Here is a 22,574-nt window from a genome sequence, read left to right as displayed (position 1 = left end):
AGACTGTCCCAGACCGGAAGCCAAGGACAGGCTTCCCAAGTGGGGGAGCCCTCAAAGCCCGTGGAGAGGCGGATGGTGTGATGCTGGGCTGTCAGGCCTGGGACCGGGAGGGTGTGGTGGCGGGAGCTGGGCCCTTGGGGGGGAATGTGGGGAATATAGACGCGGAATTCCCGCAGAGAAGACAGTGGGTGGCCACACTCCCTCATAGTGGACTGGACCTACATAGGGGTCCGTCCAAGCAGGGGCAGAGTTGCCATTGTCCCAGCCTCGTATCCCCACCTCAAGCCCTTCTCCTGGAGGGGAATTTCAGGGACGCTGAGGAAGGGCGAGGAGGAGGTTGGTGAAGGTCAGCAGATATCCTCCCTCTGCAAAGGGAAGAAGAACTCCACGCTGTGTGGCAACTGGAGAGAGACGAACAGGGGCAGCTCTGGATGGGCAAGTGTGCGGGGACAGGCTCCCCCCACTGCCGATCACTGGTTCGGAGCAGGATAATTACCCCGCCACCGGGACGGTGCGCTGGAGTCACTGGGCTGGGAGTTCAAAGGCACCACTCCCACATTCCTTAATTAAGAGAGCAGCTGGCAGCTGGGCCCTTCTGGAAGCCAGGGAGTCTCCGTGGTTCGGGGCTCTGGCTCCCTCGGCCCCTCTCCCCTAGCCCACCTCTGCTGTGGGCAGGGGCAGGAGCAGGTGTGCCCGGTGGTCACGTGTGCTGCCTGAGCTCCATCTGGGGCCAGTGGAATCGGGGTATCCTGCCCACTCACGCTTGTCCTTGATTCTTGGACTGGCTTGGGGACAGGCTAGGGCCTCAACAAAAGACAGGAGAGATGCAGGAGGGACAAAAAGTGAGACGGGAGAGAAGGGGGAGAGCGGGAAAGCAGGCAGAGCTTCAGACAGGAAGGGAGGGCACCCAGCAGGCTTTCTGGGAGGAAAGGGGGCACCTCTGAAGGGTGGTAAGGGATGGGGGCTGAGAGGCCAGGGGGAACCCCACCTAAGCCACATCTTTATGTCTACGTTTATCTTCTTGGTTCACGCAGAGAGGACCACCTGCCTTCAAGGTCTGTTGGCAGACACTGTGCCACCAGGCACCAGCTGGCCCCAAAGGCTGCCCTGGGTGCGGCAGCCCATGCACACCACTTCCCCATCGGCCAGCCCTGGCAGCAGAGGTAGCTCCTGCATGCGTGAAAGCAGGGAGCCCGACCTCCCCTGAGATGACATTCTCATGCCTGCTCTCATGGTCCTGAGACCCGGTGCCCACAGCACCTGCCGTGCCCGCCCTTGTCCTGGCCTTGCTGGGGATGCGGAGAGAGAGTGGAGTGCTTGATCTTTGATGCGTGAGACCAAGGTGCACCCAGCAGGAGAGGGGAAGCAGGAGACAAGAAACAGCCCTGTAGAAGCTGGGTGGGATGGTCCGAGGCTTCGTAGGGTCTGCATTTGAGGCAAAGACATCCTTCCCCAGGGAGCTGAATGCAGGCTGCATACAGGAGATAGACCACGACCACCGAGCCCCACAGAGGTAGGGAGGGAGGAGCTGGCTTTTCCCTCACTCGCTCAGCAAACCTCTGAGGAACCTGCCCCCTGGGCCCCTTCAGCTTCGAGCAGGTGTAGCATGGGAGGGGCCTGCTCAGCACCGGAAGCCCGGGAGCGCAGCGTCGCCGGTCTGTGCCAGCAATGCAGACGGCGATGGGAACCTGCGTTCAGGGTACAAGACATCCCGGTATTGGATGAGAAAGCCTGGGTCTTCCCTGTCCCGTGCATCTCGTCTGTGGTTCCTGTCCCCAAGGTCCGTACCAGTGGATGCCGGTTTAGGTAAAAATGTCAAAACACCTCATTTTCTAGCCAAATCTCAAATAAACCTGGAATGGAAAGAAATCCCAACCTCTGCAAACTGCCTGGTTCAGGGAAGGCGCATGCTCCATTTTTGTGGTGTCTCTCTGAGGTGTTGGGCCACACACAAAGCCAAGGACAGGTGTCCAAGGGCACCTCAGGATGCCGCTGTCCTATGGATGGTCAGACCCAGCAGAGGGCAGCCGTGAGCCCCCGATGTGCACCCCCCTTTCCCCACAAGGGCAGCAGCTCGGCTCTCAACCCCGCACAGAGCACTTTCTGTCCTGTTTACCCAGGAAGTGATGTGGACCCCCACAGCCCCGGTCCCTGCGTCCCTAGAGCAGGCAGACAACTGGGCGCTGCTGGAGGAGTGTCTACTTTTGCTCTGACTTGGAGAGGAACTAAGAGTGTGGAGCCTTTCTGGCGGGAGAGTCTGTTCTCCTCACCACCAGCGTCCTAGCGTCCTCCAGGACCAGCAGCGGGTTCCTGCTCTGAGCACCGGCAAGGGCCCTGGGACCCGCTGTGCCGCTGTCAGGCCGGCCGGGGAGAGTCTGGGGACTCCTCTGAAACCTCTGCTTTCTCTATGTGCTTTTTGCGGATTTTCTTTTTCTTCCATTTTCTTAGTTATTGTTCATTTTAAAAAATCATAGCCCATTCTTTTCTAAACTAAGGGGAAAGGGTACTTTCGCTGTACAAATAGAAGTGGAGGTGGGGGAGGGATTCTGGGGAAGACACAAAGAGCAGGAGAGGCCAGACACAGGTGTGCATGTGTGTGTGAGTGCACGTGTGTGCAAGAGCATGTGTGCAAGAGTGTGAGTCGGTGTGTGTAGAGGATAGGACTTATCACCTGTGTCAAAGGAACTGTTTTTCTTTATTTTGAATCCATTGTGGAACTATTCTTTTGTAGAATATGATAAAAGCAATTTACCAAAAGAAGAAATAAAAAGAGATATCCAAAGGATGAGCCCTATTTTTTACGATTGTATCAAACAAACAAAATCACTCTGTGAGATTGCTATAAAATCCACTTATCCTGCCCTGAGTTGGTAAAAGCCATCCACAGACAGGTCCCAGTGTCACTGGTGTGGGGCAGGGGGCAGGTGGTGCGAATGCTCAGGGAGGAGCCGGTCCGGGAGATGACCGGCAGGGCCAGCTCCTTCCCGCTCCCCATCAGCGCTGTCTCCTTCAGGAGCTGTCCTGCCTTTGACTTGACTCTTTACAAGGGACCAGCCTGTTTATAGAGGGCGTGGCCAGGCTTGGCTTCAGCGGTGCTTCCTGATGGACCAGTGAGGACCCTGGGCTTCTACATGACCTGGCCTGTGCTCCCCAGCCTGGCAGAGGAAGTGAAGGGGAGGGGCCCTGATGTTTTCTGGACCTGGACTGGACCGGTGATGAGAGAGATGGGGAGGAAACCGAAGAGGCTGGGGAGGAGGCAGGTCATGTGGGGGGTGGGAAGGAAGAGAAGGCCTGGGAAGCTGGAAAATGTCAGCGCGGGTGGTCTTAGCAAGTTCTCTGGGTCCTCTGTCCTATCCCGTGATGTTCCCAAAGGCGAGTGGATGAAGGTAATCCCATGAAGTGTCTTTTGGAGGCAGACCAGGCTTTCTAAACTTTAATGTGTTTATAGAGCAAACACAAACAGGGCGAGCTGCAGGCAGAGGGAGATGTAGGCTCCCCACTGAGCTGGGAGCCCAATGCGATGCGGGACTCCATCCCAAGACCCTGAGCTGAAGGCAGGTGGTTAATGCCTGAGCCACCCAGGTGTCCCTTAGAGATCTTCTTTAAATGTGGATCATGAACAGACACTTCTTCAAAGAAGACATGCAAATGGCTATCAGACACATGAAAAAGTGTTCATCATCACTAGCCATCGGGGAGATTCAAATCAAAACCACACTGAGATACCACCTCACACCAGTTAGAATGGCCACAATTAGCAAGACAGGAAACAACGTGCGTTGGAGGGGATGTGGAGAAAGGGGAACCCTCTTCCACTGTTGGTGGGAATGCAAGCTGGTGCAGCCACTTCGGAAAACAGTGTGGAGCTTCCTTAAGAAATTAGAAATAGAGCTACCCTATGACCCTGCAATTGCACTACTGGGTATTGACCCCAAAGATACAGATGTAGTGAAAAGAAGGGCCATCTGTACCCCAATGTTTATAGCAGCAATGGCCACAGCCGCCAAACTGTGGAAAGAACCAAGATGCCCTTCAACGGACGAATGGATAAGGAAGATGTGGTCCATATACACTATGGAGTATGATGCCTCCATCAGAAAGGATGAATACCCAACTTTTGTAGCAACACGGACGGGACTGGAGGAGATGATGCTGAGTGAAATAAGTCAAGCAGAGAGAGTCAAGTATCATATGGTTTCACTTATTTGTGGAGCATAAGGAATAACATGGAGGACAAGGGGAGATGGAGAGGAGAAGTGAGTTGAGGGAAATTGGAAGGGGAGGTGAACCACGAGAGACTGTGGACTCTGAAAAACAATCTGAGGGTTTTGGAGGAGGGAGTGGGAGGTTGGATGAGCCTGGTGGTAGGTATTAAGGAGGGCACGTATTGCATGGAGCACTGGGTGTGGTCATAAACAATGAATCTTGGAACACTGAAAAGAAGTTAAAAAAAAAATTAAAAAAAAAATGTGGATCAGGGCTCAGCAGGTCTGGGGCTGAGTCTGAGTGGCTGCAATTCTATTAAGCTCAAGGGTGAATGCTGGCTGTGGGCAGCTCGGGCGCCCAGGGGTGGGAGCTCTGGGGGTGGGGGATGTGGTCCTCTTCCCAGGACAAGTGGGTGGAGTCGGTGATCCAGCAGCATGACTGGGACCTCACTCTGTGATTCAGGAACACGGCCTGCAGGGAGCCAGGGCTGGGAGGAGGAGTCTGGAGAACTAATCCTGCTAGTTACTGGGACTAAACTGTCAGCATCAAGGAGTATGGACTCAACAAGGCAAGCCAAACCAGCCATCACACCCTGCAAGTGATTGGTGAATAAAATGAAACAAATTGATACACTTCTACAAGCGCATGTTTTGGTAAACACATGAGGGGTAACCAAGTCTTCTAAGGTACTCTACAAGTGGGGGTTTTGGGCAAACATCAATTCCAGCAACTTTGGTAATCTGGCGGCCTGGAAGGGGTATGAGCAGAAATGGGAGGCAGGGCTTTCAGTGCCAGTGGAGGTGGCGGGGGGACTCTGGGGTTAAGAATTCCGTGATATTATCTGGGCCAGGCCTTTCCCCCCAACTCTTCGTCTCCCCGAGCCTCTGAAAAGTCCTCAGCCCTGCGGTCACCCAGGGGCCTCAGTGGCAGCTCCGAACTGGAAATGCTCTACTGGACCGCCCAGGCCAGCTCTCTCCTTCAGGGCGAGGCCAAGGACACGCACGGGGACTGAGGGTCACCATAGAAAGCCCTCACAAATGTGTGGAGAGAAGGCATGCCAACCCTTCCACTCACGTGCAAGAGAACATCTGTGGCTTCCGTGTCAGGTCCACTGCTTGGAACTCATGTGTGAGCGGGGATGACCCTGCCCATGTGTTCCTGTCCTTCTGCTCATTTGGATTCAGATCACTTAGGGCTTCCTCAAGTCTCCTCGGGACCCTGGCCAGGACACCGGGCTCCCTTGGTGTTGGGCTCAGGGGTTGGGGACCTAGAGAAGGGGCTTGGGTTCCTATTGGCCTCCTGGGGAGCACTGGAGGCCTAGGGTGGGTAGAGTCGGGGGGCTGCCATCAGTAGTAGAGGACCTCCTGGAAGTTACCAAGGGGAACTTTGTGGGTCCTGCTTCTTGTATTTGGTCCTCTGGCTGGAACCTCACCAAGCCTCAAGTGTTTCACATCCGTGTAGATGACAGAATTGTCCTGTGGGAGAGTCAGGTCAGGCTGAGGAGGTAGGTGTAACACAGTGGGGGAGAGAAGAGCGGAGGTCCATCTCACCCAGGTTCCCGAGGCTAACTCAGCAGACCTGGCTGTGGGGGAAAGAGAAACACTTGGGTTAGGGTGTCTGGCTCACCCGTGCACCTGCTGTCCCCCCACCTCCACCCGAGGGAGCACTGTTCCCCCTTTGCTTCTCAGTACCCTCACCTGTCATCCAAACATAGGTGGGCCCAGGAACCAGGAGGCCTGCGTCTGTGCAACTCAACCACAGCCCAGTTGTGTGACAGCAGGCCAGCCTCTTGGCCCTGGGACCTCTGCTTCCCCAGCCAGGAGACGGGAGGCGGTGGTAACATGGCCGCCTCACAGGGGTGATCAGGAGACATCAGGCCATGACCACACACCAGGCAGTCCTTCAGGTGTGGGGATTGTATTTATTGTATTAATCTGACACCAGCCCTGCCAAGTAAGGATGACTAATTCCTTCTCAAATTGGAGTGAGAAAATGGAGGCTCAGAGCGGCTAATACTCCCAAGGGTCATATCCGTAAGAAGGGGAACTGGAGGCAATTACCAAATCTTTTTTCTTTTAAAGGTTTCTTCTATTTACTTGTCAAAGAGAGAGAGTGCACAAGCAGGGGGAGCAGCAGGCAGAGACAGAGGAGAAGCAGGCTCCCCACTGGGCAAGGAGCCCAATGTGAGACTCAGGATCATGACCTGAGCTGAAGGCAGATGCTTAACGGACGGAGCCAGCCAGGCTTCCCAGCAAATACCAAGTCTATGCAAATGTGAAACACTCTCCCAAGAGTAGCCCATCCAATGGCCCCTTCCCCTGTGTCTTGGAACACGATGGCCTCTCTTGCCTTTGGGTTTCAGAACCCCTCATCCTCCCCTCAGGGAGAGCCTGCCCATCTTGTAAGCAGGAGCCAGGAGCCGGCTGGCTGCCCCCCTTCCACCCCGCCCAATGAAGCCTTCCCCTTGTTGCCCTGCCAGGATTAAAACAGCCACATTTCCTTATTTTGTCCATGAAAACCACATATTCAGAGCTGGCTTCTTTCTCTCTTTCTGGTGTTTAAGTTCTCACTGGAACTCTCCTCTGGAAGGGACTGTGCCCACGTGTGCTTTCCTACCTGCCTGCCAATGCGTGGGTCCTGGGGAAAGTGCCCCCGAGTCCAGGAGACTCCGCGTTTGTCCACTTCCCCTGCTGCTCTTCATGGCAGGGAGCAGGAACCCTGGGCTGATTCAAACCCATTTTATAGACCAGGAATAGAAATCTCAGTAAAACAAACACAAAAACAAAAAGCTTCCTGCCTTCGAACACCTATTACACACCAGACAATCTTTAAGATGTCTAGAACCACCTCCTATTCCTAGGAATTTATAACAGTCTTGCAAAGTAGGCACTATCTGCACTTTATAGATTAGGCTCAGAGACCTTGAATAACCTCCCCAGTCACACAGAGAGTACGTAGTCGGGTTTTGAACTCATGTCCGACTGACTTAGCAACTCATACTCCTCCCACGACGCCACGTTGCCGCCTCTCTGTGGGAGCAAGGACTGGCCTTTCCCTGTCCCTGCCATCTGATTCTGGTTATCTGTGGCTGGAGCTCACGGTCTTCTTGGCTCCTCTCAGAGCTGGGACTGTCGTGCTGAGACTTACACTCTGGGGAAGGACAAACTGCATTGTTCCCTTCTCTTTTCTTTGTTTCCTCACGGAGCTCAGAAAAAGGCAAAAAACCCTCTCTGGTTAGGGTGGCAGCAGGGGTGGTGTGGGGGAGACGATGTTGAAGACCGTCATTATGGTGGTCACAGTGGTGTTTGTGGTGGGGACAGAGATGACAGGGATAATTGTGGTGGTGGTAGATCGGTAATGTCGACGGTACTCAGCTACCTCAACCCAGGCCCCGGACTTCCCTTTCACATTAGCAAACGTGTCAGGTTCGGACGAGCTCACTCACCTCCACGCTCCTTTGGGACTATACTCACTGAAGAGTAAATCCCGTCCTCCTCGTTCTCCCTCCAAGTGACTGAAAGAAGGTTGAGGCTTGAATAGGACCCACGTGCGCTCTCACCTCCGGACGTCAGTGTCCTGAGGACCTGTCTGGAGGGAAGCCAGTCAGGGGCTCCGTCAGGGCGGTGACAGGAGTGGAAGGCGCGTTAACGCGGGATGTCCGTGCTGGCGGGAGCTGCCTGCCCCGCCGCGGACTCTCCCAGCTTCACCAGCCCTGACGTTGTTTAAACTAGAGGCTGGCAAACTTCTTCTGTAAAAGAGTCAATATTTCAGGCTTTGCTGACCATACAGTCTCTGTTGCCATGGCTCTGCTCTGTTGATACATAATAATGTTCTCTACGAAAGTACTTGGAGGACTGGATTTGACCCATGGGCCAGAGTTTGCCAACCCCCGTCTAAACCCTCCCTGCCCTCCCTCTGGAGGCCGAGTCTCCCCTCCCACTTCCCTGTCGCTTCACCAGCTCCAGAGCACCAGCTCCTCACGCTCCCCCCGGAAGCCATCCGCTTCCTACCCCGATGACTGGTTCCCAAGGCTTGGGGCTCGCAGGGTTTCCGTCTCCTCGTTCCCGTTCAGACTCCTTCTCCATCTTCAGGAGGTGCAAGGTGCATCTTCAGCAAGGTCCAGCTGCAAGTCCTTACCATTTCCAGACAACGGGGGCTGCTCTCCACCTGGAGCTGGGGGCGGGCTCTGGGTAGGAAGGCTCCCTAGGAGATACAAAGGCACAATTCTGAGTTCCCTCCGAGAGCAGGCTGGACAGTGGGAGTAGAGAGTCTGAGAGAAAGAAAGTCAGTGGAGGCTGCCGGAGGTCTCAGGCTGGTGTTTTTAAGAGGCTAATTCACAGGTCTGGACACGGCTGATTGTTACAGGATGTTTCCTTTGAAAAATATCCCGGAGGGTAGAGTGGCCCCAGGGGAATCACAAACTGGGAGGAAGCAGGGTCAGAAAGGAGGGGTCACACCCCTGCATGGAGAGGGCCCAGACTCACCAGTCAGGCTGCTTTTCAGAAGAAGGAAAAGCTGGTCACTTTGGCCACACACTGTGCCAGACGCTGGGCCTGGGAATTCAAATACGACGTCGACCTGTGCCGAGCCCAGCGACCAGCACGTAGCTGGATGACAAAAAAGTCCTCTCTTCCTAACTCTTTGGTGTCTGACATTCTTTGCGACTGTCCTGCAAGGGCTGATACTATGATGTCATAGTATCATATGTAGATGAGATGACTGAGGCTGGAGAGGGGACTTCTCCAAGGTCACACAAGGTAAGGGGGAGGGACAGATTCTTAATCCAGGTTTACGTGCTTTTTCTCGAGCATACTGCCTCTTGGAAAGCAGGTGCTTCCAGGACTTTAAAAATTAGCTCCTGAGATAGGGATTGGGTCATGGGGTTGATGCCTGGTGCCTAAAAAATGTTCATTATCGGGGCGCCTGGGGGGCTCAGTGGGTTAAAGCCTCTGCCTTCGGCTCAGGTCATGATCCCAGGGTCTTGGGATCAAGACCCACATCGGGCTCTCTGCTCGGTGGGGAGCCTGCTTCCTCCTCTCTCTCTGCCTGCCTCTCTGCCTACTTGTGATCTCTATCTGTCAAATAAATAAATAAAATCTAAAAAAAAAAATGTTCATTATCTCTGACAGCAAGAAGGCACCAGGATTACTGGCAGGATTGGGGGAAGGGTGCTTCCTATAAAACCAGCAGGGCATTTATGGAAATTCCGAGAGGCTCCTGGTTGTTAAACATCCCCTCGAGCTCATTCGTCAGGGCGTGTTTCTGGGCCGCCATGTGCCGAAGAGCTCCGGGAATTCGACGGACCTCTGTTTCACGTGGGGTGTGACAATGGGTAGTAAAAAGGACGAACTGCCGTGGCACACCTAGGCGAGTGCTCCTTGGATGTGGGCCCCTTGAATAACTATACACGGTGCTAGTGACACCATTGTTGGCCCAGATGTTTTGAAAATTGCCTTTGGGGATACAGCCTGTACGTATCTTTGGTGGCAGCACGTGTTTTGTTTGTGGGGGGAGTGGACATGCTCTCCGGAGGTGGTTAAGTGTCTTCCAGACCTGGGTGTGAAGAACGGAGCGGTTGATCTCCTGTTATTCTTGTGAAGCTTTGGAAAGGGGCCTGAAGGTTGTTTTCTGTGTGACATTCTCAAGGTTCTGTGCCTTGGAGTTTCCGAGAGAAGCGGCCCAGGAATGCTCAGCAGGAGCCCAACTTCCCTGAGAGACAGGTTCCTTACTACAGGGGAGCCCCGCTGCTCCCAGGTTGGCAGTGGGGGTTGGGTCGGGGAGCGTGGGCCGGGCAGCGGCAGAGCCTCCCCACGAAGAGGATGTTCTCTCTTTCCCTGCGAGAGGCTTCTTCCTCTTGAGGATCTTTCCCCAGAGACTGCTCCCCACCATCTTGTCTGGGGCTGGGAGGGAGACAGCTCTGCTGTGCTGCTCTGTCTTGAACGCTCTGACCCGGAGGTGAGGGGCCGGGAACAGACACACCTGTGTTCCTGAGGCCAGGTGAACGGCTGGGCCAGTAGGAGGAGGCTTTACTGCAGATGCAGGGATGGTGGCAGTCACACACCTTCAGCTCCTGGTCTGCTACTCCAGCTGCCTCTCCGTCTAGCCCCAGATCTGCCTCCATCTTTCTCCTACCATACAGATGTGCCTTGAAGCAAGGTAGCTGGCAGGGACCCCCCCCCAAAACTAGAGGGAAGGTTTGTTGCCCAAAGATAGCTAGAAGGGGACAGGAAGTTGGAGGCTGGCCCGAGCCCTAAGTGGGGGCTGGTAAAGCAGGGCAGGGGTCCAGGGCTGGGAAGAGAGCCTTTCAGGTAGCCCAGCTAGGGAGGAGCACTTGGACAGCGTGGCGGGGTGGTCTTTCTCACAGAGTAGCCGGGCCCAGCTCCTGAAAAACTCATCACACAGTCCTTAACAGAAGGAGCTGTCGACTTGAATAAGTAAACGTAGCTTTGGCGTCTACGACAGCAGCCACTTTCTCCCCCGGCAGGTGGAAAATAAGAACGATACCCCAGGGTGGGGGGAGGGGAGAGGGTGGGGCTGACTCGCGTCTCTGTAGGTGGGTTTGGAGAATAAGCTGGCACCAGAAAGCTTTGGCATCGGTAGCCCTTCCCTGAAATGTGGCCTGAGGTGAAGAAAGGTTAGAATAGGAGCACGTGTAGAGCTACCCAAGGTGATTGCTGTGAGAGCCCCCCAATTCCTGCTTCATCGTCATGACCGGACGGGAGCCAGGGAGGGTCCGGAATCCGTGTAGACCAGAGGGAGAATGTACCGAGCCCCACGAGGTATCAGGCTCAACACGTTAGGTAGCACGTAGATGTCATTTCCTTAGCTGAAAGACAATGACCCCAAGAGGGAGACACTTGAGGACTCTTAGAGTGAACAGGCCCAAGGTCACAGAATTAGGAGACAGCAGTGTTGGGAGAAGGCCATCGCTCCATCCTCTCTGCCATGTTTCCTTTCTGATGAGTGAATGTCCACCGAGCCCTCCCTTGGTCCTAGGACCGGACAAGATGGGTGCGTGCTCATGAGCACAGAGATGGGCACTGGGGTTCTCATTCCTTCCTTTCCTCTGCTCAGCAGAGCTCTGGTCTGACTGTGAGCTGGTGGCCTGGGGTTTTCCTGGCATATTCAACAGCCAGAGTGTCTCTCAGACATGAAGGACTCCAATGTGCACTCCATTTGGCTGGTGAAAGTTCCTGTGTTTGATCCTCCTTTCAGGCCCAGGTGTGCGGTCGTGGCTTTGTGCATCTCTGTGTGACTGTGGGTGTGAGACAGTGTGTCTGTGTGTGTGTGTTTTGGAAGCTGTTAGAGTCCCTCCATGGGCTCCTTTGTGTGACACGCAAAGAGAAGTCCCTCCTCCCACCCAGCACCCGAAGAGGAAGCAGTTGGTCCCCTGAGATGCTGGCTCTTTAAAGGCTGGGGTGCCTGGCACAGGGACTCAGCCACTAAGAAAGTCACAGAGGTCACTGACCGGTTTTTCCCCAGGGTCTGAAGTAAGCCACAAGTGCAGTGGCAACGACCAGCACACCAGGCACGCTCGCAGATAGACAAGGAACCAGTCAGGGGCTGCTGGTGACGGCAGACAAGCCCCGAGGACCGAGGGGTGAGGTGGGGTGACCACGAGCACTGAGGATGGAATTCAGAAATGTATCCCAGACGGGCACGGAGGAGGCAGAATGGCTGGCATCGGGGGAAGTGTGTGGCCCAAAGGAGGCTTGTAGACAGAATGAGGGTGGTCCAGGGGACACCAGCTCGGCAGGCAACACCACTGAGGACCATGGACCCACCCCTGCCCCCCCCATGGAGCTCTCGCTTCCCCTCCAGGTTCAGTGCACAGATACCCAAGCAGGGTCCATACTCCCTCATGCAGTGCAGGGTGTGGGGGGTGGGGCACAGAATGGGAGACCTGACCCCTGCCTGCTTCCTGGGGCTCAGAGCCCGGGTGGAGGACAAGACATACCATCTAGGGAGAGCGTCCTGGGCTCACTTGTCTCATTGCAGACATCGTTCTTGGCCTGGCAAGAGTAGTTCCCAGCATCCTGCTCTGACGTCACAGTGAAGGGGAAGGGGGTGGCTCTTCCATGGGGAGCCCCCTGGTTCCCCAGGATCTTCCCGTTCAAGTGGAATGAGTACAGGATTAGAGGGGAGCCATTCTGGGTCTCACAGAGGAGCTCCACTGCGTCCCCTACAGCAAGGTCTGTGGACCTGGGTCTCAGGGTGAGCATAGGCTGGGACACAGGAGCTGGGCAGCACGCGGGGTGGGAGGCTCAGCTCTACTTCCCCAGGCTCCTGGCCTCTCCTCCCCTGGGGACCCCTTTCTACGGGCCTTGGGTTCCCATTACCTGAAGCTCAGATCCCTGGGGAGTGTCTCTCTTTCCTCCCCACTTACCTTGTACCCTCACCTCCAGCTGGGGGCTCTGTTTCTGGACCTGTTACCCTCCGTGGTGGCCTGATACCAGTAAAGCCCAGAGGCTCCCTCCCAGGTTTCTGGGAGGCAGAGCTCTGAGTGGGACCCTGGTTCTGTGAGGTGCAGCCATCTTTGTGGAAGGAGAAGAGGAGACTCGAGGCCAACCTCTGGGGTTGCAGCTCCGTTTGGCATCTCAGGGTCGGCAGGCTCCCCTCATGGAGCTTGGGACAAGGGACGGCGCGCAGCACTGGAGGTGGGAACAGCTCTGGGGAGAAGCAGGCCCAGGCTCAGTGGCGACTCCTGAATCCTGAGTCCCCAGGGGCGGGGGTGTAAGGTGGGACACATCCCAGGCCACAGCCCTGTGTCCCATGGGAGACACTGTCCTTGTCCCCCAGGACCCACCTCTCAGCTGTACCCCGCACCGCCTGAACCAGAGCCAGAAGGTCTTGTCAGTCATCTGGTCCCCAGAGGGCAGGTTCTGGCCCAGGGTCTCTGGGACTGAGTGGCTAGGCTGGTTCAGGGTGCTTCCATGGCCCAGGGCATCCCCCTCCTTCCCTGGGCTCCAGATGTGCACCATGGGGGTGGGCATTTGGACAGCATGGTGGACATCTCAGGTCTCTGTGATTGGCTCAGCATTCGGGGCAGGCAGAGGGAGAGCTGCTGGCCTCTAGCGACCAGATCCCTGAGCAGCACCCCAGCCCCCACTCCCCTGACCCCTGGAAGCTGGTGACTCACCTTGGACTTGAAACGTGGTCATATCTGACCTTTGTGTGCCTAGGTGCGGGGGGAAGGTTGCTTTCCCAGTGCAGCTGTACTGGCTGTTGCTTTCCAGTGTTGCTGTCCCCATGGGCAGAAACCGTTTGCCCTTTGGGTCATGGAGTGATTTCCCTTCTTTGTAGAACTTGGCCAGGGACAGAGCTACCTTCCGCCATCCTTGGCACTGCAGAGTCAGGATGTTGCCCTCAAACATGGGGTTTGGCGAGGTTCGGAGGTACAACCTCCTGTGTGAGACACAGGAATGGGATCCCATCAGCCCACTTTCTCCCTGCATCCCCTAGCCTCAGGCCTCCCCTGGGGATAGAGGTTCCTGGATAGCACCTACATGGCCACTCCGTCCCCTGGGCCTTCGTACCAGACTGAGGAAGGGTCTCCGCTTTCCTTTCCCCTCCTCCTCCTCCCTCCTTCCTCCTCCCTGCTCTTCTAGTCCCCTCCCCTCCCCTCCCCCACTCTTCCTGCACCTTCTTTCTGGTCTTCCCTTCTACCTCCTCCTCGGCTCCTTTCCAGCTGCTCTTCCAACATCGCCCAGCTTGGGTTCAGTTAAATTCTTTCCGTCCGTTGTTCTACCTCCTTCCTTCTGACCCAGTTCTCTGCCCCAGACGGGCTCCTCACCGTCTGGCTGCCCCAGGGCAACTCTGTGCAGCTTCTGCTTCCAAGCACAGCTGCACACAGCCCGCCAGCCAGAAGCCGGAGGGGGGACGTGGGGAGTGCCCCTGCCTGGGCTCGCTCCTGCTTCTCCTGTCCACGCCCCCAGGCCCAGCTCCCATCCCTGCAGAGAGTTTCACTTCCACCACCGTCCTGGGGAGAGACCTGTCCTGTCTGTCCTCATTCCTAAAATGCATTCTATGGTCTGATGTGGACAAGGGACAAGCTCCCAGGGGCCCAGCACCCTCTGCAGGGCAGTCCCAGGCTGGCCTGTCCCCCGGCCATACTTCTTTGACAAGCCAGACACCGCTGGTCCCAGACAGCCTCAGGAGCCAGGCCTGAGAGCTGAGAGCAATGGTGGGGAAAGGAGGGAGCCCCAGAATAGCTTTTGCCTGGGTCTCTCTGGGCCCTTAGGACCCCCTTCCACCCCCACTGGAGGCTCACGCAGAACTTAAGGTTGAGCCTTGCTTTTGCTGCTGCTCTTTCTAGCAGCGCGGACCATGGGTTTGCGTCCTGCCCAGCACCCCTCACCCCAGCCTGGCACCACAGAACGTGTCCCTGGCCGTCAAGATGTTCATAGGCCAGGGTTTTTCCTACTTGACAGGAAGCTCCGTGGAGGTCAGGAGGGACTGGAAGACAAAGGGAGCTGAGGGACAAAGCTGCCTTCTCTGAACACACAAGGGACAGAAGGGAGTCTGGGGCCTTGGTGAGTGGAGAACATAGATAGGACTTTAGAGCCACTCAGAGAGGAGGAGACAGAGGTCAGTTCCATTTACAAGGGAATAAGATGAGGCCCAGAGCCATTTGCTGGGAACCGAATCACCTAGAATTACTCTCAGCCTGAGACCAGTGGGGTCCCAGGTCCCATTTCTGCCTGGGCACCAGCCAGGACTCCTGAGCAATGGGCCTAGTCTGCTGCTCTGAAGATGTTTCCAGGGGACCCAAAGGCCCATCAATTAAGCTTTGGGCCAGAGTCATATTTGGAGTTGGAAAAGACATATATAAGACTCATCGGTTTGTCCAACACAGGGAACTGTAAGAGAACAGAGTGATAGAATTAGGGTAAGCAGCATGAAGAACTTTTTCACAAGGAGGCCTGTCACCTCGGGAATGGGTGCTCATACCCATTCAATAAACCAACCACCCAGTCCCCTGGGCCCCTACTCATCCAGACACCCAACAACTCAGCCACCTAACCACCCAGCTACCTAACCACCCAGCTACCCAGCCACTAGCTACTCAGCCACTCAACCATCCAGCCACCCAAACACCCAGCCGCCCAGCCACTCAGCCCTCAGCCCCCCAACCATGCAGCCCCCAAACCCCCCAGCCTGCCAGCTTCCCAGCTCCTCAGCCTCCCAGCCACCCAAACACCCAGCCCCACAGCTCCCCAGGCCCCTAGCCACTCAGCTCTCCAGCCACTCCATCCCCCAACCCCCCAGCCACCAGCTTTTATGTTGGACCCAGTGCCTAGAATCCTCTGCCCTATCTCAGTTCAAATGTCACAACCTTAGGTCTTTCTGGGACCCACAGTTGAAATAATCCTCCTCAGTCACTATTACAACCCCCCACTGTGTTATCATCAGAGCACTTGGCTTTGTTTGAAGTTATCTTATTCTTTAAATTGCCTACTTGTTACCCCCCTCCCTCTGTCTAGAATGTAAACTCCGTGAGAGCATGGACTCTGCCTGTCTTCTTCACAGTCATGTCACCTGCGTCTGGGATCTGTGCCAGGAATAGTCCGTGTTCCACAAGCCTCTGTTAACAAACACTCGCAGGCTTTCCTCTGTGCCCAGCCACGTGGGACGGGCATATGAAGTAGGAGACAGAAGAGTAGATCTTTGCAAGGGGCAGGGGGCGGTGTCTGAGCTCCTATCTGCACCTGCAGAACTCAGACAGCGAAGGCAGACCAGGCCGTCTGGCGGCCTGATCTGTCCACAGAGCTCTGGAGGGCCCAGCATGCAAGTGACAGGCAAAGGAGGTGAGAAATCATGAAAGGATGAGGGACCCGGCCTGGCGGCTCGATCCGTTGGGGGATGACAAACACTGAGCTTGCACTTCTTTATATGCGCCCCTAATGCTTCTAGCTGTCTGTCTGTCTATTTATCATTTTGTTATTATTTTTTAGGATCTTATTTTTAAGTAATCTCTATACCTAATGCGGGGCTTGAACTCACAACCCTGAGATCAAGAGTCACACGCTCTCCTGAGTGAGCTAGGCTGTTCAGAGCAGAATTTTTATTTTTATTTAATTAAAAATAAAATTTTTAAGTAGGGTCCATGCCCCAGTGTGGGACCTGAACTCATGCCTGTGAGATCAAGAGTCACATGCTCCCGCGACGAAGCCAGCCAGTGCCCCTAATGCTTTTAAATGAATGAGGAGCAAAAGTAGCCTGGGAAGACAGGCCAAGCCATGAAATGATGGCGGATGAGGTTAGATGGGCGTGAGTAGCCCAGGGGATGGGTGGCACAGCTGGACACGAAGTGGTGGAGAGTGTTCTAGACTTTGGGACAAGGCGTGAAGCAAGGAGTGGCACATGGCCAAGCACAGTCAGGCCAGCTGTCCTCAGGCCCTGCTGCATCCTTTGTGGGTGGAGACCCTCTCACTGGGGGCTTGAGATGTGGCTGCTTGGCATGTGACTCACACGATGTCACACGAGGTCTACATGGCCTGGGATCCAGACGGAGGCTTTCAGCTTCACTTCTCAGCTCATCTCGGGGCTAGCTCAGCCACAGGCTCTCGGTGTGTGCAGAAGGAGGAGTCTTTCTTGCCATCCCCTCCATCTCCCCCTGGCCCCATCTATACACATCTTTTCCTCTGAGCTTGGTGTAGTAGGAAGCATGCAGGATTTGGAATCCCAGGACCTGAACTTGACTCATGAACCCATCTCTTTCCGTGTGAACTTGGATGCACTGTTTGAATCCCAATAGCCTTCCATTCCTGATTCTTTCTATATGATAGGAACCACGACAGCCATTTCCTTTTTTTTTTTTTTTAAAGATTATTTATTTATCTGACAGAGATCACAAGTAGGCAGAGAGGCAGAGAGAGAGTGGGGGGGAAGCGGGCTCCCCGCTGAGCAGAGAGCCCGATGCAGGGATCGATCCCAGGACCTTGAGATCATGACCCGAGCCGAAGGCAGAGGCTTTAACCCACTGAGCCACCCAGGCGCCCCCCATTTCCTCCTTACAGAGCGGTCACTCAGAGTTTCACTCCCTGGAAATGTGGTTACTGTCTTCACTGAAAGCAGAAAGAAGGCCTGACCTCAAGAGTGACTAAAACCTTGCAATGTAGTAATGCCCCTCTTTCTTTCCCCTCTTTACCAGAAAAACACCTCTGCAGCTTCAAAGTGATGAGTAAACAGGGCTGAGGGCACGGAAGCCTACAAAGCAAAAGGGATCCAGAGAGCAGAGGGACACTTTAGATAAGCTCGTGTCCCTGGCTCTGATGACCTGCTGTCCATCACTGTGAGACCTGGGAGCTGTGCCTGCAGACCCAGTGTCTGTGATGAAGACAGCTGGCTGTGGGGTACGCCGAGGGGTGGTGGCTGCATTACAGTCCTCTTACAAAGGGGACCGTGGACCCCAGTTTGTTACAGGCTGAAGATGATGTGGTGACACAGCCATTGCATAAGCTACACAACAGAGTCCCAGACAATGGAGGCTGCAGCCCAGTAGACCTTAGTGCTACTCAGGCTGCGGTCAGGAGGAGGGGAAGGCCCAGCTCCTGGCCCACTGACCAGGTGCATCAAGACCCAGCAGACCAGGTTGATGAGCAGGGCTGAGAAACCATTCCCCACTCGAGGGATCAGGAGACACTTACTGAGAAAGGCACAACAGAGTAGGGACACAGTAGTCTTCAAAGAGTCGATGAGTGACGCTTAAAAGAGGGGGAGAGACTTCAGGCCGAAGTGGGACTGATTCCAGGGAATGAGAGAGACCAGGGAAGCAGGTTTCAGCAAAGCACGAAGGACCAGCTCACAAGAGCTTGAGAACATCGGAACAGGCTGCTTTACCAAGCTGTGGCTTCCATGGAGCTAGAGCGGTGGTGTTGTGGGAGCTCTGAGACACCTCGCACGGGTGGTGTGGGTCTACAGAGGGTGGGTTCCAGTCCCGGCACTGCACTTAGCTAATGCTCAGCTCAGCAGAAAGTCAAGGTTCATCCCCTAAACTTCAAATATGCCTTTAGTGTACAGCCGTGGACCAGCACGTTCAGTGTCGGGGACCCTGGCCTCACGAATCTGTGATTGTCAGTAATAGCATTAGGCACCATTTGTTGTGTGAACATACCCCACCTGGCACTTGAAATGAATTTTATTTTCCTGTCTACTTGATTAGAACCCGACCACAGCCCTGCTGGTGATATTACAGTGGGACGGAGAAAGGAGCTCCAAGTGGACGTGGGTTTGCACGTCTCTGTTTTGCTCTTGCTAGCAGGGTGATTCTACGCAAGCTTCGTAACCTTTCTGAACCTCAATATCCTCAATTGTTTAATAGGGATAAAAAAACCTGTCCTATGATTCTAAAGGTTAGATGTGATACATTACACACTATAAAACAGGCCTTCAGTGCTTTCTTCTTGGTCTCTGCCTACATCTAAGAGGAAATAGCAGCTTTGCACTTACGGAAACTCTGTTCCTCCACATCTAGCCCTGGGGTCCCAGCATCTTAGGCTAGTTTTCTCAGGTCCCCAAGCATCGAGTGTGACTCTGTTAGGTCTGGGTCCTCTACCACCCTGTCCCCTAGTCAGCCAGTTTTTCACTCTCTCCTCTTCATTTGCTTTCTTCTGTTCAGATCATGGGTCCCAAGCTAGAAAGCACTGGGACTTTATCCATTCAAGTCCACCAAGATCTGGTCCTTTTATAAGGTAGTGATTTGCCCTTAAAAGCCTTTCCTCTGGAGTATATCCAGGTACTAGACCATCCTGATCCTGCCTTTGGTATGACCACTAGACTTTTTCACTTGTCCAAATGGCCATTCATAAACACACAGGCAACAGTGACGTGGGGGGAAGGAAAAACACTGAGTAGAACAAGGGTCTTCCTCACAGGATCAAACTCCCACAAACTCTGTCTAGGAAGAGATCATATTTAGGAGTGGTTTTGCTTTTCTGGTTCAATGAAAACAAACAAACAAGGAAACTACTGGGACCAAGTTTAAAACAAAAAATAAATCGACTCAAATTGTAAACCGAAGTAAAATGTATGCCCAGACTTGTTCCTTCTAAGTGTAGCAGGTAATAGTGGCTGAGACTGAGTTGAGTCTGGGGGATCTAGTGACCCTCTCCCCATCCCCATAATTCTCTGTTATTGGAGGAAAAGGTTTTCCATTGCTGGCATGGGTGACCGGCCCTGGGGAGGTGGGTCAAAGAGAGAGTTATAGAACAGGGAGAATAGATTTGATCCTTCAAACCATCCCCAAGGACCAGTCAGACCCAAAACAGACCCTCCACCTCACTCCCAACAGAGAGAGGATGCAGGCAGAAGGGGGAATAGCCAGATTGTAAAAGGCTTTGAACACTCAGAGCAAAGCCTCTTGACCAGAGGAGGAGACTGGTCATGGTTGACTGCTTCTAAGAAAACACTGAGGCTTCATAACAATACATCTTTTTGTAAAAGCCCATTCCCTTTATCTGAGCAAAATACACAGAACTGTCTTTTCCCATTTCCCTGATCCCTCCAGCTTACCCCCTACCCAAAGCCTTCTTTCCTTCTATAACTTCATTTTTGTTTTGAGACAGCCTGATGAGTAGTTAAATCTTATTTGACAGGGTAAACATGTCAGTGGGTCTCAGAATGTGATTTTTCTGCCTCCTTAATTTAGCTCTGATACTTTGAAGACCTGCCCTTCCAAGTACCAAGGAAAATGGGATGGGAACAACAGGGAGGCCCCCCACCACACCATATTTCTGTCAAGCACACTCATGCGCACACACTCATTTCAAGCTCCAGCCATAACACCCACTTGAATCCAAAAAAGTAAAACAAGAAGTCCCATAAATGACTTAGAATCTTTGGTGCCCAAGAGGGAAAGCTCATGCTTGATGACTTACCAAAGCACAATCCTGAAGCACACCATGGGGCCTGGCCTGGCACAGAGGAGGGACATAGGTCCAGTTAAAGGCAGATGGAAAGTCAGGGTGGAGGGAAGAGCATCAAAGCCACAGGCCCAGGGGTAGGTGAGTGACCCCCATGATGTAGTGGTGTTACTGCTTCATACACCAAATAGAAGAAGTGGGGAAGAAACTTTAAAAGTTCAAATTAGTATTTCCTCTTTGGTGAAGGGGCATTATATAAGTGAACTTTCTTCACCATGATGCATAAAGGAGTCATGTAATTTACTAGTAAGCACTTTTGAACCCTCTCTGTGGCTTCGAAAAGCTTATGCTAATGAACCAAGATGGGACAAGGCTATGGAAAGATCCAGAGACTGCCAGAATTTGTGTGATTTCAGTATCATTTAGCTTGAAAGGCAGCACAGTTCTGCAAACACTAAGAACATTCATTCCCCACCCTGTGTGACCTCCAGTTCTCCAAGTTTCCCTCCTATCCAAGGAGAAATGTGTCTGTCTGTACATTACAATGAAGTGGAAAAGTGGAATCCTGAAAATGGTCCATAGGATCATCTGCTTAGGAGGCAGTCAGGGGTTGACGAGGTCAGAGTAGAATGGGCTGGAAGTTCTGAATCTGAGATTTTAGGACTGTCAGGTTATTATTTTGAGAACTGTTCCTTAAAACATACCAGTAGAAGAGTAAACAGGCAAGCCACAGGGTGATGAGATATTTTCCATACACATGGGTGAGAAAGGACCCATAACCAGAATATAAGATTTTTAAAAGTCATTAAAAAAAGACTGACAACCCATTGGGAAAATAGGCGAAATAACTGAACAGGTAATTTACAAAAGTAGATAACCGAGTGCCAAATGAACTAGAAAAAGGAGCTTGACTTCATAAATCACCGTGGAAGTGCAAATTTAAACTAAATGAAACAACACTACATTCCCCATGAGAATGGCTAAAACTATCAAGATAGACAGGCCTGTGCTGGTAAAGGTGTAAAAGCAGCTAGAAATTTTGCACACCTCTAGTGGGAGTGTAAATTGGTACAACCAGTTTGAAAACCTGCATGACAAACTCTGATTGAATCATAAAAATAACTGGTGACCCAGCATTTTCACTCCTGGGTACGTGCTAAACAGAAATACATTTATATTGACACCAAAAGCAGCATCACTGCTAATAGATAAAATCTGGAAACTACTTAATGAGCCCTCAACAGAGAAGGAGGCCACACATCCTCACCTCCTTTGAGGACAGAACATGGGATTTTAAACTGAAGGTTGGGTAACATACTAGGATGCACTTTCTGACAGTAAGGTTTTTCCTGGAATTCTTTAGGTGAGAAATTCCACATAGCCTGGGAAGAATTCAGTGTGCTTATTGCCAAAGACAGGAATGGAGAGTGTGAACTTTCTTTTTGTGCTCTAGATTCCCTGATTCACTGGAAGTGGGAAAACAATGACACTGGCAGGCACTTCTTAAGTGACTCTATTGATTGGGAGAGAGGTGGACATGGTGAGGAAGTAAAATAGGAAATGGATATCTTATCCACTTGTCTTAAGATATTAACATTCGTACATTTCCCCCTATTGTTCTCTTTCTAGGAGATCTCTTGACTTGAGTTGTCTATGCCTTTGCTCAGCTGCAGATCCAGAGTGTGGAGCATCAGCTCTGCAGGGCTGCAGCTAAGGTAGAGGTGGGGCAAACCATCTAGCTTGCAAGCACTTACTGTGCTTTGCATGCAGAACAGTTGAAGCTTCTACCCTATCTGCTTCTACTTTCACCAGGTTCTGGCTTCTTGGGTGTGTAAACTCTTCCTGACTTCTCACTCTACCCCTGAACAGTGATGTCGCTGCATTTTTAAAGATCTTAGTGGAATTGCCTCTCTGAGCTGAGCTTGCTGCATATCATTCTCTTGGGGGAGGAAGGTGAAGTTAGAGGCTGCTGCTAGGTTAGGAATCTTCCAAGACTCAGGCTGATCTTGAAATGAGATGGAGATGGGTTGGGATAGGAATGAAACCTATAATCCCAAAACTCTAAGAAAATTCAGGGCTAAAAAGAGGTGGGGAGGATAATGGGGCGGGGGGGGGGGGGAGAATTCTCATCCAGTTGGGGTTTGTAGACTTAATAGATATAGAGCATTCCATTCCCAAATAGCAGAATACACATTCTTTTCAAGTGTACATGAAACATTTTCCAGGATAGAACACATGTTAGGCCACAAAATAACTCTCAACAAATTTAAGAAGCTCAAAATCATATCAAGAACTTTTTTGATACTAGAAATCAATTCCAAGAAGAAAATTGGAAAAATCATAAACATGGAGACTAAATAACATGCTACTAAACAATCAATGGTCAATGAAGAAATCAAAGAGGAAATAAAAAAATACCTTGAGACAAATGAAAATGAAAGCACAACGTTCCAAAATACATGGGATGCAGCGAAAGCAGTCCTAAGAGGGAAGTTCATAGCCATA

At 52.9% G+C, this 22,574-nt stretch overlaps 1 protein-coding gene across 1 annotated transcript; it reads right to left on the bottom strand.

The window, feature by feature from the left end:
• Positions 1 to 7,440: 7,440 nt before the first annotated feature.
• On the bottom strand, positions 7,441 to 13,640 carry LOC111138840 (Fc receptor like 6). The gene is given in 6 exon segments (XM_022490740.1): positions 7,441 to 7,607; positions 12,164 to 12,445; positions 12,593 to 12,637; positions 12,640 to 12,714; positions 12,717 to 12,875; positions 13,346 to 13,640. Coding segments are annotated over 6 exon segments (1,023 nt in total).
• Positions 13,641 to 22,574: the final 8,934 nt, after the last annotated feature.

This window comes from Enhydra lutris, unplaced genomic scaffold (genome assembly GCF_002288905.1).
Source record: "Enhydra lutris kenyoni isolate GAN:26980312 unplaced genomic scaffold, ASM228890v2 scaffoldscaffold94, whole genome shotgun sequence".
Taxonomy (NCBI): Eukaryota; Metazoa; Chordata; class Mammalia; order Carnivora; family Mustelidae; genus Enhydra; species Enhydra lutris.
This window is presented reverse-complemented; position numbering and strand designations above follow the sequence as displayed.